Source organism: Diceros bicornis, chromosome 25 (assembly GCF_020826845.1).
Source record: "Diceros bicornis minor isolate mBicDic1 chromosome 25, mDicBic1.mat.cur, whole genome shotgun sequence".
Taxonomy (NCBI): Eukaryota; Metazoa; Chordata; class Mammalia; order Perissodactyla; family Rhinocerotidae; genus Diceros; species Diceros bicornis.
The window spans coordinates 25,665,072-25,687,899 of NC_080764.1; the positions used below are offsets into that span (position 1 = coordinate 25,665,072).

At 35.0% G+C, this 22,828-nt stretch overlaps 1 protein-coding gene across 3 annotated transcripts in view; it reads right to left on the reverse strand.

Moving 5' to 3' along the window:
- NEDD1 (NEDD1 gamma-tubulin ring complex targeting factor) overlaps positions 1-22,828 on the reverse strand; it is a 44,839-nt gene that overhangs the window by 7,978 nt on the left and 14,033 nt on the right. For all 3 annotated transcript variants that reach the window (XM_058568608.1, XM_058568607.1, XM_058568606.1), the window contains 8 exons: positions 12,439-12,668; positions 10,612-10,813; positions 10,025-10,220; positions 5,967-6,095; positions 3,510-3,557; positions 2,390-2,592; positions 1,509-1,659; positions 446-602 (listed from right to left, as the gene is read on the reverse strand). In XM_058568608.1, coding sequence (XP_058424591.1) covers positions 446-602; positions 1,509-1,659; positions 2,390-2,592; positions 3,510-3,557; positions 5,967-6,095; positions 10,025-10,220; positions 10,612-10,813; positions 12,439-12,668 — 1,316 coding nt within the window. The remainder of the gene's footprint in view (positions 1-445; positions 603-1,508; positions 1,660-2,389; positions 2,593-3,509; positions 3,558-5,966; positions 6,096-10,024; positions 10,221-10,611; positions 10,814-12,438; positions 12,669-22,828) is intronic.

The following is a 22,828-nucleotide window of genomic DNA, read 5'->3' on the forward strand; positions in this document are numbered from 1 at the left end:
GGCAAGAATATTTTTAAATTAAGTATTACATTATGATGTATTCTATTTGAAAATAATCAGAGCTCCTTTTAAAAATATCTTTCTTTACTACATTATTGCACATAGCATACTTAACAGGTGATCTATAAATACTGTATGTAAGAATCCCATTTGAGCTTACCAGAATCTGTCCACATTTTGATGATTAAAAAACTCACAATGGCAGCCTGCCTGCTAGACTGTCCTGCCAAGTTATCTAATAATTGTCCAAGGCAAATTTTCCTGGCTGATATTCAACAAATTCAGTACATCAAGATCAACAAAACTCATCATGGTTTCTATGGTTTTGTGGACACCAGAACCTAGGCAAAGTAGTAACCACCAACATTACTTATAGTTCTGGTTTTACACCTAATAAAAAAACCAGTTAAGTTCTAGATAGAAAGAGTAATTTCTCAATTACTACCTAAAGTCATCCAATGTTTCCTGTATCATGTTCTGAATAAAACGGATTTGAACAGATGTCAATGGTGCATTTGGCCGATTATTGCCAATGGTATCAGCTATTTTCTCTGATAGTGAACTGGCAACTCCAGCAGTGACAGAGGGTGCTGTCTTTGGATCTAAAATAAAAAATGAGGAAAATATTAATAGTCAACTTAGACTAAGAGACATCAAACATTTCTAAATAAGATTTGGCATGAGAAAACTTGAAAAACTGGTAAAGAAAGTCTTCCTGTGACATTTAGAAAAATTCACTATCTGAAATACAAATCTTAGAAACTTTCTATGACATTATTTCTAGTAGTCATTTATCTATACATATCAACTGCCAACTGTCTAATGTAATAACATATGACAGAGGGATTAATCTTGAAGAATCTCTGAACCATTTCCTCTTATAAAAGATGAATGTGACAAGCTGCACCACAAACTAGATAAACCAAGAATATTAAAAACAAACAGAAGGAATACAGGAGTAAAGCAGTGCCATAGGTAAAGCCCCAGAGTTTAAGCTAATGCAATATATCCAAGGAAACCCTAAAGTAAAACACAGATATCTATATAAAAGAGTTGCTTCTATACAAAGGTTGCTTTATATAGTAGATAACTCTTATAGCTGAACCTAACACTAATATCCTTTTAAATGTGAGCAAGTTTTTAGGGTTGGTGGCATGAACTCTATGGGAGGACTTTAATATGGAAAAAACGAGACAATTTCAGGTAATGACCCATTTTCAAAGGGTCCTACATTATGCTCTTATCTGTCCCATATTAAATTGAGACACTTACATATTAGATTGAAAATGAAATTCACACCAAAAGAGTATGAAATCAATGTGGTTGAATTTAACCATTCATATACATTTCATTGTCTTCTAGTAAGAGAGTCACACTAGAGAATTATCATAAATTTCAAACTTCTTGAGCTTTTTCAGTCCATGATCACTCTATTTATCCCTTTCAAGTTAAATAGTGGGAGTTTTCAACTTAACACTTTCAAACACCAGGAAGTTTTACGTACGTACTTGGAGTTGAGGACCCATTGACTGGGGGTTCATGTATTAACTGGGCTTCAATTTCTTTCTCCAGCTTTTCAAATTTCTCAGGACTTCTTGTTTGATTAGATGGAGAGGTATTCAGATTTCCAGTTTCAGCACCGGGGATCAACTTTGCAAACTTCATATTTAAAACAAGCCATTAATATATAAATTCTGGTTTTACTCATATTCATATTATCCATATAATTTATACTTGCTTTTCTCTTTTTTTCCAGTAGGTAGGGTCAGGGAACCAAAGAATAGGAAGGGATGTAGAAGGAGAAAAAAAAATTGCTAGGACTAGTCGCAAAATAAATCAAGTTTACTAATCAAAAACAACTTCAATGATAACGCGAGGAAAAGCTCATTTACTAAGCATCTGCTGTTGAATATCATTTAAAATGGTAATCACATGCAAAAAAATTAACTTCTATCTTGGATACTGTATTACAGCAGAAGTAAAGATGATGGATTACATTCTTAGCACCATCAGTTTGCTCTAAGGCTTAGGGTAGATAACTTGACCACCAACTTGGTGCTTTCTGCTGCAGTGGAAATACATTTTAAAAGCATTCAGGTGTAAAATATTCTTACACAGACAGTTAAATCAAGTATTTTGTCTTAGAAAAAACCACTCTAAGTTTACATCTGCTATTACTTCCAACGTATCCAAAGAGAGATTTCAAAAGTATCCTTTAATTTTTAACATGTGACACATTTAAGAATATTTTTCTACCTAGTAAGTGCACAGCACTGTCAATAATTAGGACACACCCACTGGCAGCCGTCCACTTTCCAGTGATGAGCTTCCTTATGCTTCCTAGTGATAAACACACACGGTGAATTCAGTATCATTTTCAGGCAGGTACCTGTTTGAAAGAGTCCTTAGGTTCCTGTTTACCCAGATAGATTTTCTTAGATTCAGCTGTCAGATCATGATTTTCATTTTCCTCTTTCCCTGGAGATCCCAAAAAGACATTAAGAGGACTAGAATGCAGTACTGCAGCGCTTGAAGCTACTGGATTTTTTCTCGGAGGAAACACTGAGTTCAATTGTGGTAGAAAGTCAAGGCCTGAAAGAGAGGAGGAAAAAACTGCATTTGCATGTGATGTTCCCCAATCTTCGATATTTAAGAAAAGCATGTAACACGACAGACAGGTCAATACGGTAGAAAGACATGGGATTTGGATTCACAAGACAGGTTCATTTATCAGCTCTACCCCTTACTTGATGTGTATTTTTGGACAAAAATCATACAACTCTCTCTGACTGTTTCCTGATCTGTGAATATGAACGACGATATCCATTTCCCTGGGTGAGGCTTACAAAAGATATTGTATGAGAAAATACTTTGAAAACTCTAAAACACAATGAATGTTTTAGTTGATATTAGTTTTTGATAACCGAAAATTGTTAATTTGGTATATATCTGCGGTATATCTTGGTAGGCAGCCTCAAAGACAGCTCCTAAGGATCCCTGCCTTCTGGCATGGATCCATGCACTCATGTAATCTCCTCCCTTTGAATGTGGGATGGACCTAGTACTGACTTGCTTCTAACAAAGAGGATATAGCAAAAGTGGTGAGGTTACAAACACTGTGGCTTCCATCTGAGTGCCCTCTCTCACTCTCTCGATCACGAGCTCTGAGGGAAGCCAGCTGCCCTGTTGTCAGCTGCCCTGTGGAGGGGCCCATGTGGGAAGGAACTGGTATCTTTGGCCAATAGCCACATGAACGAGCTTGGAAGCAGATCCTCGCCCAGTCAAGCTCTGAGATGACTGTAGCCCTGTTGACACCCTGATTAAAGCATCAAGAGAGACCTGAAGCCAAAGACACCCAGCTAAACCATGCTCAGATTCTTAACCCACAATTATGAGATGACAAATGTTTGTTTTTTTAAGCTTCAAAATGTTGGAGTAATTTGTTACACAGCAATAATAACACAATACCACTTTTAATTTTCATAAAAATATTTCTCAATAGTTCTTACCATCTCCTTTGCCTACGGACTCATCACCTCCCTTGTTAACTACAGCATCTATATCAAAATTAGAAAATCAAATTAAAAAAATTGTGAAAAAGAAGTCACAGCAACTTAGGGTTCCTATTCATCCCCTAAAGAGTACAGAGACTAATGATTTTAAGAAGGCAAATCTCTGGTGAAGTTAAAGCTAGTACTCATATAAACTTCCTTTTCATTCTTTTAGCTTCACGCATAGATGCAAATATGAAAAGATAATTCTATGGTATAGAGTCACTTAATGAGACAGCCAAGTATACTAGAAAAAGCACTGGAGTAGGCTCCAGAGATCTGCAATCCAGTTCTGCCTATACCACTTAATAGCTTTGTGACCTTGGACAAGACTTGAATACAATTAAGCTTCAGTTTCTGCATCTATATAATGGGGATTATGCCATGACCATCTCACAAGATTGGTTTGAGGAACAACTGAAATAATGTAAACATATTTTGCAAGCAATACCATGTTATATAAAACATAAGGTTTTATTAATATTTATTTCAATGGTAGGATATGTATAAGAATATTTCAGTACTGTAATACTATTCATTTACCAATTAACAACCAAAAATTGTTTAAATCCATTTTAACAGATTAATAGAAAAAAGGGGACATGTCAAAAAAATTCACCAGAAATTCAAATGGCCAACAAATTATCATACATGATTATCATATTAGTAGGACTATCACCCATCCATCTATCCATCCATCCATCCGTCTGTCTGTCTCTCTGCATGTGTGTATACATACCTAGCAATTGCACAACACCATACACTTTTAGAAGTTACTAGTTTTCTCTTATTAGTTTTCTCTTGACAAAAGCAGTATTCTTATTTAAAAGATGAAGAAATTGAGGCACAAAAGATTAAGCCTTTTACCTAAGCAGAGTTGCATCCTTGAGATTAAAACACAAATCTCTTGACTATGAAAACCAGTACTATATTTAGTATTCATGTTTTTTTCTTATTAATAACATGAAATTCTAATAAAGGAAGGGCATATGGTTCAAATTCTAATCATATTTTTAAAAATAGCAAAAGTAATTAAAGAGGAATTTCTATCCTTTATTCATTTCTCTTAAAAACCATTAAGGAGGATTTCATTTATAACTCAAACACTTCCAGAAAGTCCCTTCTTAGCACTGTTCAATTCACAAGTTACTCCAGGGTTCTCATAAGCCAAATCTCCCCAACCAGGTACCAACCTCCAAAACCTTTCTCAATCCAGCCCAAGCCTCTTTTCCCTCCTTTGCTCACATCTTTCCTCTCTTCATTCTTTAACTGTGTAGTCTGACCTCTCCTCATCCTAAAAATAAAGAATCCTTCCTCTTTCATTAGGTGGAAAACGGGAATTTGACCTGGCAATTTTAGTAGCCATTTTCAGGCTGGGGTAAGGCAGAAGATGCTCGATAATCTGTACCAACACATATGTATTTATTCTTTCTGGTTATGAAATTATAGAAAATTTGGAAAATAGACATTTTTAAAGAAAAATAATGAAATTTGATGAGTGGATATAACAATTTAAACATTCTGCTACTGTTGACATTTAGATTCATTCCAGTTTTTCACTATTATGAATAAATAGTAAACATACAGATCTTTGCAAGCTTCTCTGAATATTTTCTTAGGTAAATTTATAGAAACGGAATTAACAGGCCAACAAGTATGAATATTTAAGTCTGCCAAATTCTCCTCTAGAAATTAACCTTATTGTTGATAATATTGCTCTGAGCAGTGAGACTACCCCATTAAGGAAAATAATATGAACATTAGTACCAAAAAAGCACAGCCAAACCATGTGCCTAGTTCATACAGCGTGAACAACAATGAGATGTAACGTTTCCATTTATCAAGCCGGAAAAATTTTGGTTTTTCATTCTTTTTAATGGCAACATCCACTAGCAATGGGGAGTGTGTGTGTGTGTTTGGGGGGGGTTACTTTCATACATAATTAGCGTAAAAGATGAGGCAATCTATCACCTAGCTACATTTCTTCATGAAAACATTTAATAAATACCAATTGAATACTAATAATCAAAGAAACAAACAAATTTTTTTAAGTTAGGAAGATATTTTTTGCCTGTCAAAATATCCAAGTCTTTAGGAAGATTTATTTAGAACTAGATACAAGTAAAAGATTGCCTACAGAGTCAAAACTTCCTTTAAGAAACTTCTGTGGAAATTAAAATGCTAACTTGAGAGTCATTTTCAGAGTTCCCATGCGAAAATTACCAGGATATATTTTGGAATGATAACATTTGAAATATCAGGGCAAAGGAAAAGACACCACCCCAGGGAATGAGAAAATTAGCAAACTGTCATGAATAGAGTCAGACTGAAGCTATTACCCACATCTTTTAGCCAGAATAAAAATGTAATGACTACCAGCAAGAGAACATGATCCTCTGATCTGAACAGACTTACCATCTCTGATAGGTGAGAACATGTCACCTAAACTACTTTTTCCAGTATCATCAAAGCTAGAGAAATCCTGATATTTTCCACTGTCTGTTTCCTTAGTTAAAATATCTGTATTTATGCTTCGAGGCAAACCTGATAGGAATTAGATATAAAAATAAATGTTATTACATCTAAATAAATTTATCATCAGAAGCTAGGTTCTAAAAATTAATGCATTACCCATATATTGGTAATATTAACAGACTGTGAGCATGAGGACAAGACAGCAGACTACAACAATAGCTCAAGTAACCCTCATTTTCATGGAGTGCAGGGCTCCTCAAAAGCAAATGACTTATTTATTCATACAAAACACCACCTTATTTTAGCCATTTTGATGGAATTTTTCTAAAATAAGTTATATATTTTGCTTCCCTCTTAAAGTATACTGAACACAACTTACTTTTGTTACTGACTGACTCAATCTTATGATCATCTACAAACGATTAAAGAAAAAAGAGCCTGTAAGGCATGCAGCACCATGCCTAATATACAGCAGGGTTCAACTAACGTTAGTTCCTTTCCCCAACTTGCAGTGAATGCATCTCTTTTTTTCCTTCTTTCCTTTTCCTTCACTAACAGTGGGAGCTTAACATTGCTCTCAGCATTATGAACCTCAAATGACTTCACTAACCTCACGAAAGTTTACTAAGAGGAAGGAAAGCGGAATACCAAACCCACAAAGGACATTATAGCAGACAACAACAAAGAGGCGCGCAGCAGTGTCTTCTCTGTCAGTGTGTAAGGCGCGGCTTTAGGGCAGGGACTTTGTAAGAGGGACTCTGCAGGCTCAGCAGCTTCTTGCTCAATTTTGGGTTAACAACTGAGTTCCAGAGATTCAAGAGCTTTGATGAAAGTCTGGCATTTCAGTTGGTAGCATGTTACTGCATTACATTTTAAAAAGGTTTTATTTGCCATTTACTTCCCAAATGAAAACTGAAAAGCCTGGGGGAAAAAACAAAGAACAGCCTGTATATCCAAAAATGTCCAAGCCTGGCTAATGAAATAAACTTTTCTAATAATACCTGACAGAAAGTTAAAACATAACCAAACATTTGTACAGCACCATCACTGAAGAGTGTTTACACTAAGAGTTAAAGTGTTATAAGGAAGAAATTTCCTCTCCTTTTTCTAGGTCCTTAACATGTTTGAGTGCGTAACTGTAGCCTCTGGAACTTTAGGAAACAGAAATTTGGTATCATTTGAAAATACTGCTAAAGCCTTATTTTTTTACTTCTTAAATGGATGTTTCCTACTGAAAATAAGTGCTAGCAACAAGTCTGCAGAGGTTCTTTTCAATAACTAAAACAGGATGCCTTCAGTAGAAGCTACATGAGTTTTCTCCAAACTTTAGATTTAATTTACATAAAGCTTAAAATAATAGTAATAGTGATGATGATGATCGTGATGCCAATATTGGCAACACCATAATTTACTGAGTGCCTACCACGTGCCATGTACTTTTGATACGTTTTCTCAATAACCCTAAAAGTTAAATATTATCTATGGAAGAGAAAAATGAGACTCAGAGTGGTTAAGAAAACTGCCCAAAGTCATCCTGGTAGGAAGTGAAAGCCCTGAGACTTAAGCCTAACATACTTTCAATGTTTCAGAGGGGGGAAAATGTATGTGTCTGTGTATATGAGTGCGTGTGCAGAGAGAGAGAAAATGATGGAGCAAATGTGGCAAAAATGGTCAACTTATACATTTTATAAAATTTATAAAATGGTGAATCTTGGGGGCTGCCCGGTGGCACAAGTAGTTGGGTGCGCACGCTCCGCTGCAGCAGCCCGGGGTTTGCCGGTTTGGATCCCAGGCACGCACCAACACACTGTTTGTCAAGCCATGCTGTGGAGGCATCCCATATAAAGTAGAGGAAGATGGGCACAAATGTTAGCTCAGGGCCAGTCTTCCTCAGAAAAAAGAGGAGGATTGGCATCAGATGCTAGCTCAGGGCTGATCTTCTTCACACACACACACACAAAAATGGTGACTCTGCTAAAGGGTATACTAGAACTCAGGAGTTCTTTGTACTACTATTGAAACTTTTTTTTTTTGTGAGGAAGATCAGCCCTCAGCTAACATCTGTTGCCAATCCTCCTTTTGCCAAGGAAGACTGGCCTTGGGCTAACATCTGTGCCCATCTTCCTCTACTTTATATGGGACGCCGCCACAGCATGCCTTGATAAGTAGTCCGTTGGTGCACGCCCAGGATCCGAACCTGTGAACCCCAGGCTGCCGAAGCAAAGTACGCACACTTAACCGCTACGCCACCAGGCCGGCCCCCTACTGAAACTTTTTTATGAGTTTCCAATTATTTCAAAATAAAATAAACAAAAATTTCTAATGCTTTGTGGGTACAAAGTAAACATTCACTTTGCCAGAAACTTTGCTAACCAGCAAGAGTTATCATTAATCAGTGACCCTGCAGACCTAAGTCTGCCATTTTCTAATTAATGCTGTCATCGCTATGAGCTTCCTTATTAAAAACTAAATGAACAACAGGGAGACTTCAGAAAGTTTACAGTAAATCTTTAGCTCATTTAATTTTTGAAAGTTATGAATAAAATTAATACCATAGTAATAAAATAATTTTTGAAAATAATGACAATTTTCATGATACAGTTAATTCAACATCTTGGCAAACATTACTCAAAGTTATATTTCAAAATGAATTTCTTCTTTTAAATAGATAGCAATAATATTTGTTTCCAGTTCTTAAGTAATTATTTTTCTATATAATAGGAAATGATTTTTATGTAAGGATGATGTAGATATTCACAGAAATTTATAGTGAATATACTTATTATTTTTAAAAAACTATTTCACGGGGCCAGCCCTGTGACCTAGTGGTTAAGTGTGCACGCTCCGCTGCTGGCGGCCCAGGTTCAGATCGGGCGCGCAGCAGCCCACCACTTGTCAGGCCATGCTGTGGCAGCATCCCACATAAAGTGGAGGAAGATGGGCACAGATGTTAGCTCAGGGCCAGTCTTCCTCAGCAAAAAGAGGAAGATTGGCATGGATGTTAGCTCAAGGCTGATCTTCCTCACAAAAAAAAAAAAAACAAAACTATTTCACACTATCATGGCTAACAAATTAAAGTTTTGCTTCTATTTGGAAATAGTAAACTCATACTGAGAAGGCACCAACAAATATTTTTGTGCAAGTACTTGTCCTAAAAATTAAAAAAGACATGGATACATCCATTTCTAATGAGAATATTATGGAAATATACTGGTATACCATGTAGACTTTTAAAAATATGTCGCAAGTTGACAGTATAGCACAACTTCTTATAATAAAACAAAAAGGTTTTCAGGAATTTAGGGAATCTGATCTTTATTGTGGCAAAGAATATCTTTTACAATAAGTATGAGGAAGCTTATCATCATATTACACCTTCACAAAGTCTAAACGAATTCTTTAACAACCGTTTCATCAACATGATTATCAGAGTAGAAGAAATTATTTAAAAATTGCAACATTTTCATTTATTTTTATTTAACAAACGACTAACATACTGCTTAATATGTGCTAGGCACTATTCAGGACTTATATATACTCATCACTTGACTTACTTTCTATTCTGAAATATGAAATAAAAGAAGTCATTAAATAGTTTTCCTTCTTGTTTAACTCAGAGATCAAATCATAATGACAGCATCAAAGTTTCATATTCTCTACTGATTAATCTGAAGACACAACGGAAAGTCATCTAGTCTGTAGTGGTATTAAGGATGAATAATTCCTGAATTGGCATTATTCCATTTTTAAGATAATCAGTTTTTCTTACAACAGAAGTTCAGCTAAATAGAATAAGTGAAATACCTTTCATTTATTTAAAAAAAATTTATAGCTAAAGTTAGAATTTTCACTTCTTCAATTTTCACTATCTACTAATAATTTTACCTAAATGCTCAAGTGAATTTGAGTTCTAGGCACTAAAAGAAAGTGCTAATGATATATATTTGGGGATGGGAGCAGAGTGGAAACTCTGAATACTATATCCAAGCAACATTTACCTGCTTTGTCTTGCACAGCAACTGTTCCTTTCCCCACAGCCGCTGTCATAGGCTGCGGTAGAACCGTGGCAATGGAAGTGGTGGTTGCTTCTCTGACGATTCCAGAATTCTGAACTCCTCCACTAGAAGCACTCACATTAACAGTCCGCTTGTTCACAGCTGTGGGCTTATCTGAACAGCCTTTATTTAAACTTGACTGAAACGTAATGGAATATTTAAAAGCTCAGGTTTCTAATGTTCCATACTATACATTAATATTTTATACATTCCCTGTTTGGTTAAAAAATATACACATTTTCCCTTACAAATGTCAAGCTTGCTAGTGGATCTGAGAGTTTCCCTCCGAGCTAAAAAAGCCTTTTACAATAATGTTGAAGAGAGAAAAATATGAGACTTAAATGCCAAAAAAAAATAGTTTTAGAACTAAGTATCAAATGGCTTTGTACTAAAATTATTTAAAATGCTTTCATATAAAAATAATTATGAAGCAAAACTATACTGTGTAATTAACAACATATGATTTCCATATTCTGAGCTAGATTTATTCGGTAAAATAAAAAATGCCAAAAAGAAAGAAAACATCCTACCTTAGAAAGAGCAGTGGAGTACTGAAACGCTATACATTGCACAGATGTCTTGTGAGCACTGATGGTTTTAACTGGTGATTTCAACATCCTTAAATCATATTTATATATTTTCCCACGGGAAGATCCACTTGCCAACGTGGCTCCATCAGGCATGAAATCTACTGCAGTTAGAGGAGCGTCGGCCACTAAAGTTTTCACCAGTCTGTGGAAAGGAGAACAGAGTGCATGTAGACGTGTGAGTGTACACAGGTATATAAGCTTATATGACATATAAATAACTGTATACCAAAACCAAAGTTACTTAGAATTTGGCAAAATTACTTAGAATACACATCCCAAATATTTGTTTAAAGCAGAAATTTAGAATTAGACTTAGAGACATTTCCAATACCATGGCATGTTAGAACTACTGAAGCCTCCACCCTATTTTCCTATTCATTTCCAACAGATACATCCCACATCTTCTAGAAGCAGCATCTATTTCTTTGGGTAATTATCACTCTGGCAGTGAATGTGACAGAATTCCCACAAACAAGGGTTAAAGAGACCCTAAGTATCCCCTTTCCACTTACTGGCGCTGCTTAGGCCTCAAGAGGACTATGACCTTTCACAGGGGAGCAGCTGCTACTTTGCTCTCAGTTGCGGATCTCTTGACCAAAAAGCTAACAGAATCCATGCAGCTTGATCCTCAGGAAGCTAATACAGAAAAATGGATACTGATCTGCTGAAGCTGAGCTCTTTGCTGGAGTGTCTGGTATAAGAGAGGAATGGCTTACTGACTCTTAGGGCTTTTGGGAAATTAGTTCAAAATGAAAAGAGTAAAAAAGAAAAAAAAGAAGAGAGTGAAATAAGAGTAAATTTCTAACAAGGGCTGACAGTAGGTCCTTCCCTGGTAGTGATATTACCATTTCTTCCACATGATCTTTAGACACTGTTGGGTGTCTTGAATACACCCACAGCACTCTTACAGTCTTTTCGTCCTTTTTTTTTTAGCTAACCAAGCATACCCATAACTCTAAGAAGGACAAGAAGGCACAATGGACAATAGAAGATTATGTACCCTTTAGCTCTAGATCAGCAGTTCTCTACTGGGGGCAAATTTGCTAATTTTGGGAGTGCTACTGGCATCTAGTGGGTAGAAGGCAGGGACACTGCTGAATATCCTACAATGCACAGGACAGCTCCCCACAACAAATAATTAACCAGCCCAAACGTTAACAGTTTAGAAACACTGCCCTAGATAACAAATTAATTTTAAAGCAAATTAATCATATTGCTTTAAAAATATACATATTTAGGGGCCCCTTAGCGGTTAAGTTCGCACGCTCCACTTCAGCAGCCTGGGGTTCACAGGTTCGGATCCCGAGCACAGACCTATGCACCGCTTTATCAAGCCACACTGCAGCAGCGTCCCATATAAAGTAGAGGAAGATGGGCACAGATGTTAGCCCAGGGCCAATCTTCCTCAGCCAAAAGAGAAGGATTGGCAACAGATGTTAGCTCAAGGCTAGTCTTCCTCAAAAAAAAAAACATATTTAGTTGTATTTTGAAAAAGAATAATATGCATGCATGCTAAAATAAAGATGTGAAATCATTAACATGCTATCCAGCAACATTCATCACCCAGAGCACTCTTCGAATACCCAAGCCTCGTCTATTTTTTTCTGCATGGGAAGAAAAAGAGGAAATTCTGTCTTACTAGATATTATGTACACAAACTTTATATCTCCTCAACATTAATCAGAGGTCCATATAAATCACAATATGTCTGCTAATGAGATAATAATTATTTGTTACTAAACTAAGAAATGAGCATGTCACACTTACTTCTTACTTGAAGTGTCATAGAGAATGATTCTTTTATCCAAGCCTATAGTTACAAATAGTAATTCATTGACAGGAGAAAAACAGATGCCTGAAGCTGGAGCCTTATGTGTGCTGCCAAAGTTATGGTATGGACTCTGACCATTCACATCCCAGAGAGTTACAACTCCATTATCTGAAACACTGCCCAGTAGCGATTTCTTAAACAACGAGTACTTCAAGTGCCGAACAGACTATAAAAATAAGAATACATCTTATGTAATTGTAAGCATTCATAAAAACATTTTATATAAACTATATAAATAATGGCCAACCACCAACTACACTAATCACAAGGGAGTTAGGACTTCTCTGATTTATAGAGCAATAGGTTTCCATCAGGACAACCATAAAATCATTTGGTGGGCTATAAGAGGATCCCAAGACATACCAATATTCTAATAATTGATTTGTCATGATTTTACTATCTTGGAGTAGACTTACCTCAACCTCCTCTTTTTCAAAGGAAGAATACAACACAGTGAAATTAACTACATTAATTCATCAGGGTTAGAACATCTACCATAAAAATAAAAGGCCCAGTTACAGCGAAATCAAAAATAAGTATAAGGGAACACTGGCAGGGAATAAGCAATATTTCATATTTGTTTTCTACACGTATTTTAGGTACCTGGATATATTTGTTTGAACTAAGCATCTGATGTGCTGGCAATTCAACACTTGAAGCATAATAAAAAACTAACTAAACCACAAAGCGGGAATTCGCAACACTCTAGACTGGGGATGGACCATATCCATTCTTGCAAAAGCATCAGCCTGAGGGCAATGCTGGCCTTTCTCTAAACACTCGTCTCTGGAGGCAGCAGAGACACTCTCTCTTTCTAGTTTCTGCTGAACTAGAATAAACAAGGATCCAGTTTGAGTAAACAGGTCGTGGATTAAAACTGGATGAATTTTATCTACTTTTACTAAAATATTGCTTTCAAACTTGTATGGATATTACCATTTACTGTGCTGAAAACTAAGTATTTTACATTTAAGCTAATTTTTCCCTGCACAGAAACAGCAATATAAGTATAGAAATTAATATTAAGTAGAATCCACAAGAGAGGGAAACTGGATGTAAGACCCCTTCCAACAGTTAAGTTACAGCCCTGAGTCAAGCAATGAATCTAGTAGGCAGATACCAGCTATACATACAGGTCCCAGATGAGACTGGCACAGAACACAAGTCAAATCTGAGAGCTTCTTGTTTGTTCTATCTAGTTTAATCTATCACACTCAAAAAGGATTTGAAATCACAAGCTTTTACATATCAAAAGTTTATATTCTACTTACTTCTAAGATGTTTTAAAATAACACATATTAGCCCTCAACAACAAAAAATATTTAGGAATAACACAAAATAAATTCTGTCTAAGGAAACAAAAGGAGTATTTGTTATCAGACACCTATGGGAAGATAATTACTATGGTCACCCACTAAATTTGGCTCCTCCTTTTCATATGGCTAAAGTATAAAGAGAAAATGTTGGTTTGTATTTTCCATTTTTGTTAAGGAAAAGTATATCCAGTTGAACAGACAAATCTTTCCTCTGGTCTACATTCAAGAAAAAATAAACTACATGGACCTTGACTATATAAAAACCATAGAGATCCTTAGTGAATTAATGTTTATAGAGTCATATATCAACCTATCAAAACATAAGCAAAACATTAATTTTTAAAAGATTTCTGCAGCACTTTAAGAGCTCATACAGTTATGATCCTTCATGTAACCTAAATTAATTATATTAAATTAAATGCACAAGCAGAACTTAAAAAGAATAACACTATTAAAAGCATAGAACTTGCGGATTCTCAAAGTTTGTAGAGTTCAACCTCTTAGCCACAGTACGAATTTACTAAAATATCCTTAAAATATGGTCACCCAGAATCCGCTTGAATGTAGTGAAAACAAGGAGCTTTCTACTTTATATAACAGAACTTTATACTTAAAAATGCATTTCTTGATTAAGTCAAAACCTAAATTCCATATATTACTTCAAATTCTGTGGACCTATATGGGAACCCATTAAGAAAAGAAAAAGAGGCTAAAAATCATAAATTTTCCTCTCAGAAAAACCTGGGTGTTAAGCAGAGGCTCAGCCAAACTCTGTGACTTGGGTAAATTACTTAAACTCTCTAAGCCTCAGTGTTCTCATCTACAAAATCTAAAACATTCTTGTTTGCCTGTCAACGTTATTTTGAGGATTAAATAACATTTCTGCACAGAGCCAGGTACATAGTAGCTGTTGCCACTATTTTTACAGGTTCACAACTCTCATATTCATCATTGTTTATGTACCCATTCAACCTCTTTTACACCTAGTTTTTTAAAAGACGCTTAAGTAGTCACACTGATTTCTTTAAATGCCTCCCCTCTATCTCTTTGATAACAGACCTTCATTTCTGAACTTTCTACATCTATTAAATCATTATCTCTTTAGAATATCATTAAGAGAGTATCCAATGATCTTGGATAAAAGAAGTATTAACCTACTAAATTATATTTAAAATAAGTATCAATTCATTTTAGTATCAACAGCACTTATTAAGCCCCTACCTTGTTCCAGATTCAAGTTATTTCTAAGAAAAAAAAATCTTGCCAAGAAGCTGATAAAAAAAATCCCAGCAATATAAGCAGCGATGCTATTTTTTTCTTACATTATTATTACGTAAGAATGTGTGTGCTTGTGGAGGAGGGAGGTTATTTCTAAATATAAAAAATATATCACTCACTATAGATCAGGGGTTGGCAAACTTTTTCTTAAAGGGGCAGATAATAAATATTTTAGAGTGTTGTACTGCAGAAGCAGTTATAGACAATACATAAATGAGTGAACATGGCTGTGTTCCAATAAAACTTTATTTACAAAACTAATGGCCAGGCCATGGGTCACAGTTTGCTGACCTCTGCTATAAATATTTGGAAATTAAAAAAAAAAAATTACAAAAAAGAAAAGAAAAACCATCCATAATCCCACCACCTAGAGAAAAACTGGTTAACATTTTGCGGTATATCCTTTAAGTATTTTTCTATTTGTACACGTTTGTGTGTATTCAGTAAAGTATCAACAGAAAACTTAGGATCATACTTTATTATTATAAAGTTAGCGATGTCATTAATATTTTCTACTACATGCTTTTAATAGCTGGATAATATATGAATGATGAGTATATTAATTTATCTAAATAATCTGATGTTGGACATTTAGGTTATTTCCAATTTCCAAGTACCCTGACTACTAGCATTTATAAAAATTGCTAATTTATAAAACAATTTTTATTTCATTGTTGTTCACACTTTAAAGGTTCTTGGCTGGAAAATGCTAAGTGACCATTTGTCTTCCTTCTTTTGTGAATTGCCCATTAATCTACTTTGCTTATTTTCTATTGGGGTATTAAGATTTTCTAAATACTAATTTGCAGTTGCTATTAGTATCATAAAGACATTAATGGTCTCATAGGTATAAATATTTTCCCCATTTTCCTTTCAATTTTGTTGATTTTTTTCAAGTCTTGATTTTTGTCAGATTTTAAATTTTTATGTACTTAAATTTATCAAACTTGTCCCCACAACTATGACTTTGTTCTTACACTTAGAAAAGGCTTCCCTTTGCAGAGATAAGAATGTACATTCATATTTTCTTATAGCTTTCATCTCACATATATACACACACTAGACACTATATATATGTATTTACATATAGATACATACATATATACACACACACAAATAAATATATACAGCCTTTCGACTCCATCCTCTCCTTCTTCTTGATTCCCGGTGTCTTATTTCAAGCACTAACCAACTGTCACCCGAGCTACTGCTTACTTCCATCCTCAACGCCTTTCTATCCATCCTTCACACTACTGCAGCAGTAACCCCTTCAAAACTGGAAACCTGAACATATTTCTGTCTCGCTTAAAATCCTTTTAACTGGAGGACTCTGAGAAGACAGTGGTTATGGTGGTGGCAGCATTTTCGAATCTCCCTGAATTCCTCCATTTGTGTGTGTGTGTGTGTGAGTGCAGAAAAGACTTAACAAGCAGGCCTGAGACCGCCTATCCTTAGAAAGTCCTGCTTTCAAGGCCGGCCATTGGCTGGTATCCGGGAACTTGGGTTTTGGGAGGGTTCCCACTACCCTAACTGATAAGAGTGGCTCACTGACTGATAAGGGTGGCTCACTTTGCCTACACTGTTTGTGCAAAAGATATGGTTCATGGCTGAACATATGCTTTCCTTCTGAGAGTTTAGAATTTCGGCACATGCTAGGCAGAGGTTGCCTAGGTGACCAGCCTCCAATACAAAGCCTGGGCAGTGAGTCTCTAAGGAGCTTCCCTCATTTCATACATGTTGTCACAATTTGATGCTGGGGAAACTAAGTACATCCTCTCCACTGAGAGAGGACTCTTGGAAGCTCATGTCTGGTTTCCTCAGGACTTCACCCATGTGCCTTTTCCCTTTGCTGATTTTGCTTTGGATCCTTTCACTGTAATACCTCATAGTCATGTGTATGGCTATGTTGAATCACGTGAGCCTTCCTAGTGAATCTTCAAACCTGGTCTTGGGGATCCACAGCACTGTGAGTGTGAAGTGTGTGTGTCTGTGAGCATATTTTACAGACAGACAGAAAACCAGATAGCAAAACTAAAATCCCATGAACAACATTTACAACAAAACTAGACAAGAGGTATCCCCATGAACCCCAATATACATGCTAGTAGGTCAAACAATTAACAGCCACAAGTCCTTTATAATATTAGTATCTGTGCAGGAGAAAGCAGAAGGAAATAACAGGGAGTCTGAGAGAGATCTGAGAACAGGAAAAGCCCAAAATAGCCACAAGGTATTCACAGGAAAGCATGGTGGCCAATTTGACAACATTAGCTGAAAGCAGGAATATCCACTGCATTAGTGGGTCTGTACAAAAGGTCTGCAGAAAGGTCTGAAGGGCTAGGGCTGTTTAGCCTCAATGAACTCCCCAAACTGACCAGTCAAGGCACCTCTCTTCAGGTCAGGGCACCACACTGAGGAGACCCTACTAGGAGTGGAAGCAAACCTGAGCAGGATGGAGTCAACAGAGATGAAAGAAAGTGGAAGCTCACATACAAGTAGGGGAGTGGAACAAAAAGCCAGGCAACCTCAGAAAACCAGTCACCATTGTTTTAAAAAACTACCTGAAAAACAAGAGGGAGCTCTATAAAGTTAGAAAAGACACCCTGAACCCCACCTCTGTCTAGAAGTTCAGGGAAACTAAATTCACAGATAAATCCCATAAAAAGTTATTACGAGAACAAGAAGAAAGACATTCTCAACAGATGACCTAGAAGACAATAAAATGATATACGACATTAAAAAACAACACAGATCATAATTGGAAAACTCAGAAATGAGATGTCAGAATTTGGAAAAGAATTAGAAATTTTAAACTATCTCTTCACAAATGAAGGCTAATTTAAAAAGAATACAAGAATGAATAAACACAACAGACAACACCTTAAAGATAGGTAAAAAGGACAGAATTTTTAAAACTCAAAAATAAGGTAAAAGTTAAAAATGATGAGAGAAAATAATAAATCATTGAAGATAAGATCCAACAAAGAAAAAACAAAGATAAGGAAAATAACAACTACTCAAAACTATGATTCAAGAAAACCTGCCTGAAAGAACAAAAGATTTGAAACTATGTAATTAAATGACCACATCATGTACTTCTGAACAGCAATACAGAATAACCAACACCAAGACACAGTCTAGTAAAATTACTGGACTTTAAAGAAAAAGAAATATCCTTTGGACATCTAGGAAAAAAGAAAAAGCAACTCATAGGGAAAAAAATACTCGAATTATCATCAGACAGTTGAGACCAAAAATGATAAGTAACACACTTAAGCTCTTCAAGGAAAGAAAATGTAAGCCTGCTACCGAGTTACACTGAAAGAGAATTTGTAATCTCAAAGAGAAAGTCAAAAGCATTAGATATACTTATGGAAACAATATTAACATATGGTGCTCATTGTGATTATAAAAATTTGGAAAATACCCAAAATACAGAAATGTGAAGATAAACTGTCATTTGAACAATGGAATATTATGCACCCATTAAAAATTATGGTTATGAAGATTAGTAATATGGGAATACCCGGGATAGAATACTAATGAGAAAAAGGCAGAAAACAAGATTGGATCAATAAAACGATTATAACTATATGGAAGGAAGACAGAGCTATACATAGAAATACTCCAAGAAAACATTCTTCAAATAACTTTCCATTAAAGAAAATTTAGAGGAGAAAAATAGAAGGAAAAAAATTAGCCTTTAAGAAGTAATATATAAAAATGCAGATTAGAATTTTATTTTATGCCAACATGTTGATTATAAAATTGCTCAAGAATAAAATATACAGGCTAGACAAGTATACACAAACACTAAGGAAATAAATTAAGAGAATCAAGGACACATTATCATGCAATTGTATACCATCGCTCCTATATAACATAAAGGAGATCTATTCTAGATATGAAGTTTTGGAGTCAGTTTTTGAGCGCTGAAATTCAGGTATAAACACAACCAGTCAACCAAGTTAACCAAATTAGAATTAAACTCATTCTTGATAAAAAAATTATTTTTTAAATATAATTAAAAATTATTTACATTTACCAGATCTCTGTACTCAAACAGGCTTTTAATACTTACAAAATCTATACCTAAAATATCAAAAATTTCACTGAAGAAAATGGACTTCACATATACTGAAATACATTATATTTAAAATCTCACAGAAAGCCTGCTACACTTAAAGATCATTTTTAAATCGAAGGAATCAATAAAACAGATACCCTTTCTTAACTGCTTTGAAAAAGGCTGCAGTTTGAAAAAGCAACACAGGTTAACTTGTTTGTGAGCCTAAGCTGCAACTTGCCCAACAGTGCCAAGTAATTACAATCTAAGGAGTGTCAGCCCTGGCAGTTCTGCAGAAGCAGTAAGGCTGTTTTTCCTCTGCAGCAAGACACTGTGATCCACATAAAACTAACAGCTCCAATTCAGCTCAGACACTTCAAAGTAAGATTCTAAATATATTCAGGCAATCTCATTTCTGATATGAAATTCAGTATAGTGCAGATTCAGTGAGATTCCACGGTTTTGTCACTTTCGATAAGAAATCAGCTTGAACATTTTTAAAGATTTCAAATTCTTGATTGTTCACAGAAACAAAAATAGAAAAATTTTAATTTAATCATTAGATGTGCCCTACCTACTATTTTTCTCAATCACCCAGACCCTATCTATAGTAAAACTTATCAACATAGAAATTGGGCTGGGCAACAGTATATTTGAATTAAATTATGTCAATTTTTTGACAGACTTGAAATTTTTATCAATATTGTTCAAATTTAAGAAATGAATATTTAATATATTTGAAATTTTAAATGAATTTTGAGAAATCTTAATAAAAAAATTTTTTAAATGAATGCTCAAGTAGCAATTCTATGCTTTTGGTCAACAATAGATAAAATAAGCCATAATGAAACCATTTGTAGGAAAAAAACTAATTTAAAAAAACACTCCAAAGATTTCAATTATGCTGCCTGTAAAAGGGAAACCATGAAAACTGCGACTTTCCTCACTAAGAAAACTGAGACTGCATACTTACACACACAGGGAGGGACCAACTGGCGTTTCCCAGCCCATGTAGTATGTTTTAAATAGAAGAAAATAAAATAATATAGTACACAAAAAATATATATAAATATTTGTTCCAGGAAAAGGGAAAAAAAATAACATACTCCAGTTCAATTTCTTCACCTTCTTTAATGCTTTCCTTATTCTAAGTCGGTCTAAAACACAAAATATGATTACTTGGTCAACGTACAACTGGTAAATTAGCAAAGGTTTGGAGGGAACACATTAAACCTAAAGATGCTCAAAAACCAGTCTGGGGAAGTAAGTCCAGAAGAGCACACGAAATCTCAGGTTCTGGTTTATCTGACCTTGCACAAGAGATAAGCTTTGAGCATTACAGTTTTCCTAAACTAGAAGATAATTTAAATTCAGTTTTGCTATACAAACTAATTAATGAGAATCCTTTGAAAATTAACAATACAACAACCTATCTGTCACCCAGAATTTTAAAAGATATTTCTTTAATGTGAAGCAGAGATGAAACTAAATTTTGGACTCCTACACAAAAGTAACAAGAGAATACTGCAGTTTCCAGAAACTTTGGATCCTCAAATCCTTATACATTCAGCTGCTCCTGAGCTAGAAAGAGATCCAAAAGGAAACAATGCTACCACTCTTGAAGAGTTGACCTTCAAAACATCAATTAAGAGTCTTGTGATCTGAAAGTCCTGGAGTCTCAGTTTTCCCATTTGTAAAATGAGAATACCATGCACCTCACAAATGAGAAGCAAATATTAAATGAGAAAATGTAATACAAAGCAAGGATCACAGTACTTGAAACACAATAAATAGTAGTAAGGATTCTATGAAGGTGACAACCTCTGTCTGGAATGCTCTCCAAACCCTCTCACCACCTACACTCACCCCAGCAGCAACAGCATGGTCTTTGCAATAAATAATGCTGGCATAATTATATACCTGTGTGGAAAGTTAAACCCTATCTCACACCATACACAAAAATTAATGTGAAATGGATCATAATAGACATAAATGAGAAGAGTAAAACAATAAAGCCTTATCTAAAAGAAAACAAAGGACATTATTTTTAAGACGCTGGGGTAAGCAAGATTGTTCAAGAAGATACAAAAGCAGCATCCATTAAAAAAAAAGTGATACACTAGATTAGATTTCATTGAATTGAAGAACTTCTGTTCATTTAAAAAGAAGGCATTAAGAGAGTGATAAGGCAAGCCGTAGGCTAAAAGAAGATATATGCAACACGTATATCCAAAAAATGACTCCATCTGGAATATATAATAATTATAAATCAATCAGAAAAACACAAATAACCGAACACAAAAAGGAGGAATGGACTTGAAGAGTCACTTCACAAAGAAAGGTATATGAAAATGCACTCAACTCACTCAACATAGAGAAATGCAAATTAAAACCACAACGATAACACTACACAACAATCAAAGTGGCTAAAATTAGTAAGATAAACAATACCTGGTATTAGCAAAAATGTGGAGCAACTGATCTCACATGCACTGCTGGTAGAAGTGTAAAATGGCACAAGCACTTTAGAATACGTTTTGGCAATTTTTAATAAAGTAAAAGTTGATGCCTACCTCAAGACCCAGCAATTCTACTCCTGAGTATTACTCAAGAGAAAAGAAAACATATGTCCATAAAAAGGACTTGTACAAGAATATTAACAGGAGCTTTCTCGAAACAACTAAAAACTAGAAATGACTCACATGTCCATCAACAAGAGAACACATAGATAAATTGTGGCACATCCATATAATGGAACACTACACAGTAGTACTACAGTAGGAACTACTATTCAACGCAACAAAGCAAACATAATGAAATCTAAAAGCTAGACACATACAATTCTTTTAAGAATATAAAGTAGTGACTGGGAATGGTTAAGAGGGAATCCTCTGGTGTGCCGGAAATGTTCTACATCTTGATCCTGGTAGTGGTTACACAGGCGTATGTATACAGAAAAATTCATCAAGGTGTACACTTAAGACATATGCATTTTATTATATGTAAGTTATATCTCAATTTAAAAATTTTCAGTATTTTACACATAATACGGCTAAGAGCAATAACCAAATCCAATGTTTTCACAACTATTCCTTCACGTCTGGTTTTAATAAAAATCCAGTAAGATACAATAAAAACTGAAATATAAGAATACACATAGTAGTATCTGACCTAATTTTTAGGTTACTGAAAAGTCAGCCCAGAATTTATAAATCTTAAGTTTGTCATACTTCTAGTATACCAAAAAAATAAATAAAAGAAAAATTACTCCATTTCCTTAAAAAGCAAGACATTTGAACACTAGATAAGATTTTTTTACAATAGTTCCAATGTCTAGGGGCCTGGGCTTTATGATTCCATTATCAAAATACAAACAACCAAAAAAAAGAATCACAAAAACAAAACATTACTTCCTGCTTCTATGATAATATTAATATATTCTCTGTGGCAAATCACTTATCCTCATCCAGAAAACACAGAAAGTAAGATTACCTCTACAGGATTTTTTTCAGTTCAAGGATTCTATGATTCTGACATTCAACTAACCAAAAACTCTGATTAGCTCCCTAAATGCCTTCCAAAAGAAAAGGCAAATCTTTGGTCTGGCATTCAAAGCCCCACATCAACACTATGTTCATACTGACCCTTCCAATTTTTTCTCACATT